Raw genomic sequence first — 15,253 nt, forward strand, 5'->3', positions numbered from 1 at the left:
ATAGAGATCTGCGGGGACACTCTTCTCCAATACTGTAACGGAAACTATTTTGCGTTATTTGCTGACGAAACAACACATATATACATATATCTGTATAGTTTGTGTTTGACTTCGTTTTCTTGATAATAATCGTGGCGAGTCATCAATTCATGAGTGTTTTGTGGGTTTCTTGCTTGCGAAGTCCTTAAGAGATCGGATATTTGCGACCTTTTTGCGGCTAAATTCATGAGGACCAAAATATAGCCATTGACTTAATGCGAGCATAAGGATATGATGGTGGCAGTAATATGTCAGGAACAGTCAACGGCGTGCAAACTCTGATGAAGCAGTATGCACAAAATGCGGTATATGTTCACTGTAAAGTACAATGTCTGGATCTTGCAGTTGTTCATAGCTGTAAAGAGCCATCTGTTCGTACTATGATGGCTACCGTTCAGGGAATTGGCTTTGCTTTTGGCTATTCAACCAAACGTATGAGTACATTTACTAGTGGGGCAACACCTTTAGGGGTGTTGCGGATGAAATGAGAGACGTTAAGGACCATAAATTGATAACTCGTAGTAATTAAAAGATTTTAGACCGTTTGACACTCACTACTGCATGTCAACACATGAATTTGCCATGAACAGTTACCCATGAAAATAATGCATGAAAATTCCATGAAACTTTGTCATGAAAAAAACCCTTAAAAGGATCATTATTCATGGCCATGAATTTGAATAAAGAAACATGAAAATGCCATGAATGCATGTTAAATTTTGACCATGAAATTGAATTATGTCATCATTCAATTTCATTGCCATGAAACCTAGGAATAATTTCATGGGGATTTTCATACCCATGATTATCCAATGAATCAGAACTATCCTTGCATCATGGCCATGAAATTCCCCTTAAAAGGAACATAATCCATGGCCATGAATTTTCAACCTATGAGAAGTGCTTGTCTGATGTGATTTAACCATTTTCATGGCCATGGAACCAATACAATCACATAGTTTTGATTTTCATGAAATTGACATTAGAATGCATACTTATCATTCATGGCCATGAATTTTATGATAAAGGAATTAAAGTACAAATATTACATTCGGCATGATATGATCAGTTTTCCTAAATCTGTCATCAAAAACTCTCTGCTTTAATGTATTTTAAAATAAAGAAATACAATAAAAAAAAATCTTCAGTTTGAAAGTTAAATTAGCATTAACAAAACATATAAAGCATTCAACATGCAGGCACATGGCAAATAAATTTGTACACTGTCATGTAGTTGATTGTGAGAATTTGGTAATGCCACCCAGTGTATGGAATGTCATTAATTGTAAGGAATCACATCTTATCTAAAATTGTTTACTGTACCTTTAGGAACTCAGGATTAAATTCAGCACTTGTCTACAGAGTGTATAACAGATTAGTGAGCATGAAAATTCTGTTCCTGGTCATACATCAACAGACACAGCAGCCATTTTGGATTTCCTCTGTTTAGGCGGGAATATTCAAGTCATGTGACTCAAGTATTAAAATATAGAAGTCACATGACTCTAATGATAGAAAAAGAAGTCATGTGTCTCAAGTTTTAGAAAAAGGGGAGTCATTTGACTTTAATTATTGACTTTTGACAAAAAAAACTCATCTTAATCAAGGCAAGGATATGAAATTACTTGTGAGTATCTTAATTAGCTAATTTCTAATTAAGTTAATTTTCATAATTGTAAATTTCATGGCCATGAATCATCAGTTATTTTATTTTCATTATCAACCTAAAAAAAACACGGCCATGGAATACTTTCCACTTTAGCTCTTCTATTAATTCATGGTCATCATTATTAAATCAATGGCCATGAAATACTACCTTTCATCAAATCTAAAATTCATTGTCATCACTTACAAATCAATGGCCATGAATCTCACATGAAAAAAATGATCATTACAGAAATTCATGGCGATTAATTTAGACTGATTTCTTTCAATGATAATATCATTGATTATTAATAGAACCACTGTCAAGAATGCCCGTGTTTATGTATATTCGCTCTTCGTCCGATATTGTTGTTCAAGCATAAGGGTAGTAATTTTTTGGAAGAAGAGCGGTTACCATGGGCATGGGGACATAAGGGTAGTAATTTTTTTGGAAGAAGAGCGGTTACCATGGGCATGGGGACATAAGGGTAGTATTTTTTTGGAAGAAGAGCGGTTACCATGGGCATGGGGACATAAGGGTAGTATTTTTTTGGAAGAAGAGCGGTTACCATGGGCATGGGGACATAAGGGTAGTAATTTTTTTGGAAGAAGAGCGGTTACCATGGGCATGGGGACATGCGTCTCAGTAAAATATGATGCTTCATCCACACATCCCCAATGTTATTATTTCTCAGCCACGTGATATATTTCAACTAATCACAGGCACTGTTATAAACATGAGGTATTATAGAATTAAATATTTAGCCTTATTCTCGGATATTCTGTTTAGCTAAAAGATACTAAATTAGAAAATTACCGCCCTTTATTCAATCCCAATTAAAATTTCTCATGTGGCCTCTCTCATGAAGCTAGAACAGCTTGCCGAATAATACTCCAATCATAAATAATAATGAGAAAGACTTTGGTAATGAAAGCATACCGTTTCAAAGTCAGTTTTCAGTAGTAATGGACAAATTCATTGAATTTTCAATTTTAATATTGAATCAATCTAATGAAATATCATCTTTTCCTGTTAGTCTAACTAACTTTGCTTTTACAGTCTTCCATGAAGACTGTTTGTTTTTGCTATGTTCCAGCATTTTTTAAGTTCAGTAATTAAAACTTTAAAATGTTTAAGGTTAAATCACGTCATTATCAAACGTATTGATTTCAAAGAGTTTCATCTGTATGTTATATACATGTATACCATATAATATCATCAATGCAACAAATATCAAAGAATTCTTGTAAAAATGTTTAGTTAGTGGAGGGATATACAATTGCGGTTTTCACAGAATCTGTAAGTAGGGGGGGGGATAATTCCATATTGCAGGAATATTTAAGGCACCATGGAGCCATCATTTATTAATCTAGCAAACTTTATTAAGTCTGATATTTGCTTTCAGCATTTAGCTTAATTAGTAATTCTAAGGCAAAATCTGTAACCTTTTAGGTATTAAAGTAAAAAAAATGTGTTCGGTAGGCATACGTGTCATGTAAAACTACAGTGCATATCTAATAATTTTTATCATCCATTATTGTCCATTGTCAAACTACAAAATTTTTCGGGTTTGTCTTCTTTCATTGTCATTTAGTTTACGGCTATCCCTTACCTGACATTATCGCATGAACACTTTCACTTCGATCTCATCATTGTATACTCGATGCTATGTTTAGAGTGCAGCTGATCAACAAAACATGTGTCATCTGATAACAGGTATGGCTTAACTACGCTACTAGCCTAGTAGGTAGTAATTAAATCATACAATTAAGCAATATATTAGGAGAACATATTAAAACGGCATTTGTCTCAGAGTCTGTACAATAGACTGTCTGTTTTGTTTTTCATGAGGGTTGCCTGGCCAACGTTTAATTCAGTCGCTGTCATGACTCGGTACTGCAGTAGGCATACGAAAAACAATCATAATAAACAACAGCAACCTCAAATATTAGATAACGAATAACACTAACATCCGCCGAAAGTGGTAGCTTTAACAAGTAAAATACATAACTAGGCCTACTTACCTGATATTGACGATTGTAAGTTGAAAAGCGAGGCAGACTTCAACATCAATCCGAAACGGTTCAAACCGGATACACAAGTGACACAACGTTACCATGATTCTTTTTACTAGGTGGCGCTAGTCGTATAGCATTCCTTTATGCGGCTTTATGCCCCAAACAGCACCCATTTCCACAATACACGCAATCCACAACAAAGATTTGGATATAATTTTTTGTATAATTTTTAGTAATTATGTAATAAAAAACCCAGAATTTTCATAAATAGGATCAATTTGTGAATGGTCCACTCGTTGATCCAATCGGTCAGAATAGCTTTGAAGGAAGGCGGCCCACAAGTCCGGAACTATCCTCTGCCGTTGAAATTTACAGGGAAACTGCGAAATACCACCAATTTCCAAGACCGTCTTGTGGTCGTTCATCATAATGTTTTCAAATACCAGAGATACCGTTTTGTTCAGAATTACTTATTTTTAATGTGTATAATTTCATTTTATCAACATTTAGCCTTTGTTCGCTAGGTCGAATTGAACAGAAACTATCGATGAAAATGATGATTTTTGCCTGTTTGACCCATAATTTCTCACTCAAGTGAATTTTCGTACCTCAGTTGATAGATCACGCCAGGATTTACTTAACTTCAAAATATCTTTAAAAAGTATCGGTCAGTCCCTTATTACTCAAGTTACGGTTATAAGGGTGATAATAGGTAAAAGATGATAACTCTGTTATCGCACCTTACGTCTCTCATTTCATATGGAGGAGCTAGACAACATCCCAAATGCCAAGGAAGCAATGGGCTAGAAAACAGAGTTGAAATAGTTGTGCGAGACCAAATGGATCAGTAGGGCAGATGCACTCTCTACTTCTGAAATGCGTTTCCTGTCGCTGTATAGGCGCTTCAGCATCTCCAAACTTTAAATGGCGACAAAGCCGGATGTACTTGAATTCAAGTTCACTTGTCGTACTTCCTCCAAGACAAATCGTGTGACATGATGGCTGCGATGGACGAGTGTCGTGTCGTTATCACACAATTACGTGCACAACTCGCCGATGATGCAGTATAGACTTCGTTGTATGAAGAGGCTAATGCCATTGGACAAGACTATGTACTTGTGCCATCGTTATCCCGCCGAACAGTTTTCATCGATCACATCGCGCAAGAGTTGGATGATCGTTTACTTAAACGAGAGCTGCATTACTCGGTATTCAAGCTAATGCTAAGAGATGACGTTAGTGGCATAACAGATAAAGAAATTTCAGGGATAGATAATACATACCAGGCCCACATCCATGGTGAGGAGGCAGAGTTTGAAAGGGGCGTATCGAGATGGAAAACGCGATGGGAGATAGCTGGAGACAGGCCTGATGAGTTGACAGAAACTCTGGACGGTAAGGGACAACAAATTTACCCATCGATACTCAATGTATTGATTATACTATTGACACCACCGGTCTCGACTGCAACAGCGGAGCGCTCATTTAGCGTTCTTATGCGTATTAAGACGTATCTTAGGTCGACGACACGTCAAGACCGTCTTTTGTCCCTGGCAATGATCCATGTTCATAGAGACATTCTAATTGATATGGATAGAGTAATGGACGTTTTTATTACACAACAGAAGAGAAAAATGGCTTTTATTTGGAATGATTTCCTAAATAAAACCTTTTACGAAAATTAGGTATTGAAATCAATTAATATTAAAACCACTTTCCATAGCGTAAGGAGGTTCCGTCAGTCTATTCTATCCTCAACTCCTATAAGAGTCATCTAAGTTACATATAGGCCTCCAACATTAGAAACATGTAAATTCTATTGAAGTTCACATACAGGTAGAAAACAAACCTATTATTGCATTATGAATTTGATTTCTTAAATTTGGCACTATCATGCATTACCGAAAATCATTTTCAGAGGCTGATGAATTCTAAAACTATTTTCCGTTGGGGGGCTTCGCACCTCTGAACTTCTCACAAGGGCCCTGACTGGTGCCCAGTTTGTCTGACAATTTAACATAGCTGACAACTGAAGATTTGTTAAGAGATTATTGCGGTCACTGCGATTTGATTCAGGTAGTGAAATATCAAATGTTGGTATTCCATCTACTGAATCATTGTGATTCATGTTTTGACGTCACCAACGTTTCTACAACGAATTCATAAATTCCATATATCTAAAACGGTGATTAAATCACTTTTGGATGCAGATTATATTTCTATTTTTTTAAATATCTAAATTTCTAAACAAAGTGTTATATATACACTAAGTTACTAATTAATCATTACATTACATATTTACCTCCAATCGACTCCGAAGCCTGGCGCAATTTCCCCACTTCTTAGCCTGATGTCATTATTCTTGTCACCGTCTAGGAAGCCACACATTCCACTGGTCGCTTCCCAGTCTGCTAGAGACGGCTTTAGTATGAACATATTAATGTGTGTATTTATAGCACCTAGATGTAGTCCGATGTGTATTTCCGTTCCGGACGGAAGTGTTACCTGTGTAAACCAGTCAAAATCTAAGATTTATAGAATTTTTTAATAACAAAAAACACACATGTATCTGTAATTCATACCAGATTGGTTCTTTATTCCAATCATGATAAATGTTTGCATGAACGTTTATTCTAAATTAATTAAATTCATATAAAAAATAAAATAGTTGAGGTTCCATACAATGCAGTAGATTAAAGTGGTTACGTCTTCAGAGAAATGGACACTTAAAAAACCCTTGTACAATATTGTATACGTTTTACATTCTAAAATACTGCCCTGGTCATTGTTCTAAATGAAAGAGACATGATTATAAGACTGTTTCATTTACATGAGGGTATGAAGGATGTACTAAAACTCAAGATTCTGTGCCGATGTATTTAACCTAATTTAGTGACTGAGTGTTGGGTATGAAGGATGTACTAAACCTCACGAGACTGTGCCGATGTATTTAACCTAATTTAGTGACTTAGTGTTGGGTATGAAGGATGTACTAAAACTCACGAGGCTGTGCCGATGTATTTAACCTAATATAGTGACTGAGTGTTGGGTATGAAGGATGTACTAAAACTCACGAGGCTGTACCGATGTATTTAACCTAATATAGTGACTTAGTGTTGGGTATGAAGGAAGTACTAAACTTCACGAGACTGTGCCGATGTATTTAACCTGATTTAGTGACTGAGTGTTGGGTATGAAGGATGTACTAAACCTCACAAGACTGTGCCGATGTATTTAACCTAAATTAGTGACTTAGTGTTGGGTAAGAAGGATGTACTAAAACTCACGAGGCTGTGCCGATGTATTTAACCTAATTTAGTGACTTAGTGTTGGGTATGAAGGATGTACTAAAACTCACGAGGCTGTGCCGATGTATTTAACCTAATTTAGTGACTGAGTGTTGGGTATGAAGGATGTACTAAAACTCACGAGGCTGTGCCGATGTATTTAACCTAATATAGTGACTGAGTGTTGGGTATCCTTATAACCAGAATATAAAAGATGAGAACGTATTTGCTGACAACAATATTTATTCTGCTTCCGGCTTTAGTATTTGAATCTGCCATTTTTAATGATGCCATAATCCACGAAACGTCATACAGTCATTGAGTTTTTCTTAGTCAGGTGCGTGTGCAATAAACATGTAAATTGTACAAAAGTTGAATACCCTGGACAAACATATCCGTCACAGGAAGGGAAGCGTATTGTACGTTCATTGTCTCTTTATTACATCTACAAAATACCTAGAAACATAGCAATATGTCATGTTTACCTTATATGCCGGTCGTCTGTACTCAATTGTCATGTGCGTAGCATCACAAGCTCTCATCTCTACGTATCTGTTAAAATTAGATGAATACAGCCATGGCGCCCCAATCCTGACTTTACAGAAGTTGAGTACAAAAACAGCGTCAATGTATCTTATTGCTACACCACATGTACAGGCCCCTCGCCACGCCTGCCAGCACTTGTCAAAGACTGCATGGATCTTTAGAATGATAAGAATAGTACATATAAATATATTGATATCCAATATTTAACGGATGTTCAGGTAAACATCACCATAAATTAACTACTGATGTATCGTATATCGTGAAAATAAAAAACCGCTAAGATTTGTTTGTTTTTCATTTTTAGATCAAATCGGCAAAACTTTGGTTCGCGAAAATAACCGGCTATACGGTAATAGACAACGCGAAACAGATTCTACTGAGATTGATAGCTAATGAATAACGAAGTTAAAGCTATACGGCAATAGACAACGCGAAACAGATTCGACTGAGATTGATAGCTTATCTCATGAATAACGAAGTTAAAGCTATACGGTAATAGACAACGCGAAACAGATTCGACTGAGATTTATAGCTTATCTCATGAATAACGAAGTTAAAGCTATACGGCAATAGACAACGCGAAACAGATCCGACTGAGATTTATAGCTCATGAGTAACGAAGTTAAAGCTATACGGTAATAGACAACGCGAAATAGATTCGACTGAGATTTATAGCTCATGAATAACGAAGTTAAAGCTATACGGCAATAGACAACGCGAAATAGATTCGACTGAATTTTATAGCTCATGAATAACGAAGTTAAAGCTATACGGTAATAAACAACGCGAAACAGATTCGACTGAGATTTATAGCTAATCTCATGAATAACGAAGTTAAAGCTATACGGCAATAGACAACGCGAAACAGATTCGACTGAGATTGATAGCTTATCTCATGAATAACGAAGTTAAAGCGATACGGTAATAGACAACGCGAAACAGATTCGACTGAGATTTATAGCTTATCTCATGAATAACGAAGTTAAAGCTATACGGCAATAGACAACGCGAAACAGATTCGACTGAGATTTATAGCTCATGAATAACGAAGTTAAAGCTATACGGCAATAGACAACGCGAAACAGATTCGACTGAGATTGATAGCTTATCTCATGAATAACGAAGTTAAAGCGATACGGTAATAGACAACGCGAAACAGATTCGACTGAGATTTATAGCTTATCTCATGAATAACGAAGTTAAAGCTATACGGCAATAGACAACGCGAAACAGATTCGACTGAGATTTATAGCTCATGAGTAACGAAGTTAAAGCTATACGGTAATAGACAACGGGAAACAGATTCGACTGTGATTTATAACTTATGAATAACGAAGTTAAAGTTATACGGCAATAGACAACGTGAAATAGATTCGACTGAGATTTATAGCTCATGTATAACGAAGTTAAAGCTATACGGCAATAGACAACGCGAAACAGATTCGACTGAGATTGATAGCTTATCTCAGGAATAGCGAAGTTAAAGCTATACGGTAATAGACAACGCGAAACAGATTCGACTGAGATCTATAGCTCATGAATAACGAAGTTAAAGCTATACGGTAATAAACAACGCGAAACAGATTCGACTGAGATTTATAGCTAATCTCATGAATAACGAAGTTAAAGCTATACGGCAATATACAACGCGAAACAGATTCGACTTAGATTGATAGCTTATCTCATGAATAACGAAGTTAAAGCTATACGGTAATAGACAACGCGAAACAGATTCGACTGAGATTTATAGCTTATCTCATGAATAACGAAGTTAAAGCTATACGGCAATAGACAACGCGAAACAGATTCGACTGAGATTTATAGCTCATGAGTAACGAAGTTAAAGCTATACGGTAATAGACAACGGGAAACAGATTCGACTGTGATTTATAACTTATGAATAACGAAGTTAAAGCTATACGGCAATAGACAACGTGAAAATTCGACTGAGATTTATAGCTCATGTATAACGAAGTTAAAGCTATACGGCAATAGACAACGCGAAACAGATTCGACTGAGATTGATAGCTTATCTCATGAATAACGAAGTTAAAGCTATACGGTAATAGACAACGCGAAACAGATTCGACTGAGATTTATAGCTTATCTCATGAATAACGAAGTTAAAGCTATACGGCAATAGACAACGCGAAACAGATCCGACTGAGATTTATAGCTCATGAATAACGAAGTTAAAGCTATACGGTAATAGACAACGCGAAACAGATTCGACTGATTTATACATGAATAACGAAGTTAAAGCTATACGGTAAAAGACAACGCGAAACAGATTCAACTAAGATTGATAGCTTATCTCATGAATAACGAAGTTAAAGCTATACGGTAATAGACAACGCGAAATAGATTCGACTGAGATTGAACGCTTATCTCATGAATAACGAAGTTAAAGCTATACGGTAATAGACAACGCGAAATAGATTCGACTGGGATTTATAGCTTATCTCATGAATAACGAAGTTAAAGCTATACGGTAATAGACAACGCGAAACAGATTTGACTGAGATTTATAGCTCATGAATAACGAAGTTAAAGCTATACGGCAATAAACAACGCGTAACAGATTCGACTGAGATTGATAGCTCACGAAAAACGAAGTTAAAGCTATACGGTAATAGACAACGCGAAACAGATTCGACTGAGATTTATAGCTCATGAATAACGAAGTTAAAGCTATACGGTAATAGACAACGCGAAACAGATTCGACTGAGATTTATATCTCATGAATAACGAAGTTAAAGCTATACGGTAAAAGACAACGCGAAACAGATTCTACTAAGATTGATAGCTTATCTCATGAATAACGAAGTTAAAGCTATACGGTAATAGACAACGCGAAATAGATTCGACTGAGATTGAACGCTTATCTCATGAATAACGAAGTTAAAGCTATACGGTAATAGACAACGCGAAATAGATTCGACTGGGATTTATAGCTTATCTCATGAATAACGAAGTTAAAGCTATACGGTAATAGACAACGCGAAACAGATTCGACTGAGATTTATATCTCATGAATAACGAAGTTAAAGCTATACGGTAAAAGACAACGCGAAACAGATTCTACTAAGATTGATAGCTTATCTCATGAATAACGAAGTTAAAGCTATACGGTAATAGACAACGCGAAATAGATTCGACTGAGATTGAACGCTTATCTCATGAATAACGAAGTTAAAGCTATACGGTAATAGACAACGCGAAATAGATTCGACTGGGATTTATAGCTTATCTCATGAATAACGAAGTTAAAGCTATACGGTAATAGACAACGCGAAACAGATTTGACTGAGATTTATAGCTCATGAATAACGAAGTTAAAGCTATACGGCAATAAACAACGCGTAACAGATTCGACTGAGATTTATAGCTCATGAAAAACGAAGTTAAAGCTATACGGTAATAGACAACGCGAAATAGATTCGACTGAGATTTATAGCTCATGAATAACGAAGTTATAGTATACGGTAATAAACAACGCGAAACAGATTCGACTGAGATTTATAGCTCATGAATAACGAAGTTAAAGCTATACGGCAATAGACAACGCGTAACAGATTCGACTGAGATTGATAGCTCATGAAAAACGAAGTTAAAGCTATACGGTAATAGACATCGCGAAACAGATTCGACTGAGATTTATAGCTCATTAATAACGAAGTAAAAGCTATACGGCAATAGACAACGCGAAATAATTTCGACTGAGATTTATAGCTCATGAATAACGAAGTTAAAGTATACGGTAATAAACAATGCGAAACAGATCCGACTGAGATTTATAGCTCATAAGTAACGAAGTTAAAGCTATACGGTAATAGACAACGCGAAACAGATTCGACTGAGATTTATATCTCATGAATAACGAAGTTAAAGCTATACGGTAAAAGACAACGCGAAACAGATTCAACTGAGATTGATAGCTTATCTCATGAATAACGAAGTTAAAGCTATATGGTAATAGACAACGCGAAATAGATTCGACTGAGATTGAAAGCTTATTTCATGAATAACGAAGTTAAAGCTATACGGTATTAGACAACGCGAAATAGATTCGACTGAGATTTATAGCTTTTCTCATGAATAACAAAGTTAAAGCTATACGGTAATAGACAACGCGAAACAGATTCGACTGAGATTTATAGCTCATGAATAACGAAGTTAAAGCTATACGGCAATAGACAACGCGTAACAGATTCGACTGAGATTGATAGCTCATGAAAAACGAAGTTAAAGGTATACGGTAATAGACAACGCAAAACAGATTCGACTGAGATTTATATCTCATGAATAACGAAGTTAAAGCTATACGGTAATAGACAACGCGAAACAGATTCGACTGAGATTGATAGCTCATGAGTAACGAAGTTAAAGCTATACGGTAAAAGACAACGCGAAACAGATTCTACTGAGATTGATAGCTTATCTCATGAATAACGAAGTTAAAGCTATACGGTAATAAACAACGCGAAACAGATTCGACTGAGATTTATAGCTTATCTCATGAATAACGAAGTTAAAGCTATACGGTAATAGACAACGCGAAACAGATTCGACTGAGATTGATAGCTTATCTCATGAATAACGAAGTTAAAGCTATACGGTAATAAAAAACGCGAAACAGATTCGACTGAGATTTATAGCTCATGAGTAACGAAGTTAAAGCTATACGGCAATAGACAACGCGAAACAGATTCTACTGAGATTGATAGCTTATCTCATGAATAACGAAGTTAAAGCTATACGGCAATAGACAACGCGAAACAGATTCTACTGAAATTGATAGCTTATCTCATGAATAACGAAGTTAAAGCTATACGGCAATAGACAACGCGAAACAGATTCTACTGAGATTGATAGCTTATCTCATGAATAACGAAGTTAAAGCTATACGGCAATAAAAAACGCGAAACAGATTCTACTGAGATTGATAGCTTATCTCATGAATAACGAAGTTAAAGCTATACGGTGATAGACAACGCGAAACAGATTCTACTGAGATTGATAGCTTATCTCATGAATAACGAAGTTAAAGCTATTGGGCAATAGACAACGCGAAACATTCGACTGAGATTGATAGCTTATGAATAACGAAGTTAAAGCTATACGGTAATAGACAACGCGAAACAGATTCTACTGAGATTTATAGCTCATGAGTAACGAAGTTAAAGCTATACGGTAATAGACAACGCGAAACAGATTCGAATGAGATTTATAGCTTATCTCAGGAATAGCGAAGTTAAAGCTATACGGTAATAGACAACGCGAAACAGATTCGACTGAGATCTATAGCTCATGAATAACGAAGTTAAAGCTATACGGTAATAGACAACGCGAAACAGATTCGACTGAGATTTATAGCTCATGAGTAACGAAGTTAAAGCTATACGGTAATAGACAACGCGAAACAGATTCGATTGAGATTTATAGCTCATGAATAACGAAGTTAAAGCTATACGGTAATAGACAACGCGAAACAGATTCGACTGAGATATATAGCTTATCTCAGGAATAGCGAAGTTAAAGCTATACGGTAATAGACAACGCGAAACAGATTCGACTGAGATTTATAGCTCATGGGTAATGAAGTTAAAGCTATACGGTAATAGACAACGCGAAACAGATTCGACTGAGATTTATAGCTCATGAATAACGAAGTTAAAGCTATACGGTAATAGACAACGCGAAACAGATTCGACTGAGATTTATAGCTCATGAATAACGAAGTTAAAGCTATACGGCAATAGACATCGTGAAATAGATTCGACTGAGATTTATAGCTCATGTATAACGAAGTTAAAGCTATACGGCAATAGACAACGCGAAACAGATTCGAGTTAAAGCTATACGTACCCGTATTGGTAATGTATCGTGCTTGAACAGAATAAACTCTCCATATTGCATAAAGAGCACGTGACTAAAATTGTAAAGGAGAAAGTATAACTACAATGCAGACATGGGGATTAAAAATATAATGACGTTTCAAATTGAATGTGGTTTTTTCTTTTGTTCTTCACATGTGTGAAAAATTTAATTTGGAACATGCCTTCGGTAATTGTAAGTGCAATGTCTCATAAACGATTTTTTTCTGGAGTGATCATCATCCACAAAATAAGTACAAAAATATGTACAAAATAAGTATAACTTCATACGTTTAACGCAATCAGATCTATTTCACGAAAGTTAATATTAGCGAAGTACCAAAGAGTGTATTGGCATTCGGACACAAAGCTATTCATCACATCTTGGATGCGATAGTCATAATTGGATATTATTTCCAAAGCAAATCAAATCTGATACTTTCGGTCCATGCTGCATGTTTCGGTATGTTACACCGTAAGTTCTTGACAGCTATTTTTTTTTTGTAATAGAGACTTTTTTTCTACAACATAGTAATATATAGCCAAATCATAGTATGGTCTAACCTACATACCTGCCATCAAAAGTGTTGATGTGGGGATCGGTTTGGATAGTGCATGATTTTCCTAACAATTTCTTGTCTTCGTCCAGTGCATTTACCTTAAAAGAAATGTATACATGCAATGAAATGTTTCAATTATCCAAATAACCTTGAAATACATTCCACATGCATTTGTAAAAAACACTTTTTAGTTTTTACACTGTATGTAACATGTAAATCCGTAATGCACGTATTTAATGTAGCATTTTTAACGCAACATGGCTAGAATACAAATTATTGGTGAACTATATAGAAGCATTGCACAGCACACATCTCCAGACCGCTCAAAAATCAGCAAACGCGTTGTAATGAAGTCTGATTTAGGTATCTTAAATACACCTCAACAATCGATTGGCGTTTTGCCGATAGTGCCGTAACGATGATATTTTTGAATAGGTTTTACAGCAATTTCAGTTTAACTTAAGTTTATACATCAGATGGTAGCCTGGGTACAGCAGTTTGCAGTCATTCAATTAGATTCCTGATATTATCTTCTTTTAGTTAATCAAAATAAATTAAGAGTTTACACCACGTGTGGTTTAAGCTGGACGTAAGTTTAAGGTTGTAATAAGAATACCTCCCAATTGTGATAGAAACATGTACATGTATTTATGATTAACAGTTAAAATGGCTAATTATCTTTTTATACCACTGATTTGTAGTGAAAACATAATTTAACTTACTATCCGGGACCGTTACCTTGATATCCGGTATTGTCGCGGAGGCCCAGGCTTGGCTAGTAAAGCTTTCTTCAGCAACTAAACGAACATAACTTGTTCTACTTCTGGAAGAGGTAACTATATTGTCGGCCGAACCATATATTGTCATGTTTTTCGGTACATCCCAGTCGCTGTATTTGATGAATATTCCACAAGCCGTATTACCGAAGGCAATCGGTTCATCTACAGTCCCAACAATGGTACATCCTTTATTGTTATCTGTATCATAATGCTTTGGAAATTTTATCCTTATCTTCAAACTGCAATCAGGTCTAAAATAAATTAAGCGAATATATCAATATAATTCCCAGTATCATTATCTATCTGGTATATAGTAACAAATATTCACAGTGTTCGTGAGAACGAACGTGTGCTATGCTACCATTTTTGCATTGATTCTGCATTTTGGTATGGTGAGAAAATGCCACGTTGTGCATTGGATGTTTGCTTCAGTTGAACATTGTGTATTACGGGAAATAGGCCATAGTTTGGTCGGGAGAGCGTTGAAAGTTCCATGTCAGTA

General features: G+C 35.8%; 1 protein-coding gene across 4 annotated transcripts in view; it reads right to left on the reverse strand.

Moving 5' to 3' along the window:
* Positions 1-15,253, reverse strand: part of LOC138327013 (von Willebrand factor D and EGF domain-containing protein-like) — a 34,070-nt gene that overhangs the window by 10,203 nt on the left and 8,614 nt on the right. For 2 of the 4 annotated variants that reach the window (XR_011209019.1, XM_069272982.1), the window contains exons 6-10: positions 14,711-15,002; positions 13,985-14,070; positions 13,405-13,468; positions 7,475-7,690; positions 6,005-6,207 (exon numbers count right to left, since the gene is read on the reverse strand). Coding sequence is in view for 1 of the 4 variants with exons in the window: in XM_069272982.1 (XP_069129083.1) it covers positions 6,005-6,207; positions 7,475-7,690; positions 13,405-13,468; positions 13,985-14,070; positions 14,711-15,002 (861 nt within the window). In the remaining 3 variants the exon portion in view is untranslated. The remainder of the gene's footprint in view (positions 1-6,004; positions 6,208-7,474; positions 7,691-13,404; positions 13,469-13,984; positions 14,071-14,710; positions 15,003-15,253) is intronic. The other 2 variants (XR_011209020.1, XR_011209021.1) reach the window with 2 other exon arrangements.

Source organism: Argopecten irradians, chromosome 7 (assembly GCF_041381155.1).
Source record: "Argopecten irradians isolate NY chromosome 7, Ai_NY, whole genome shotgun sequence".
Taxonomy (NCBI): domain Eukaryota; kingdom Metazoa; phylum Mollusca; class Bivalvia; order Pectinida; family Pectinidae; genus Argopecten; species Argopecten irradians.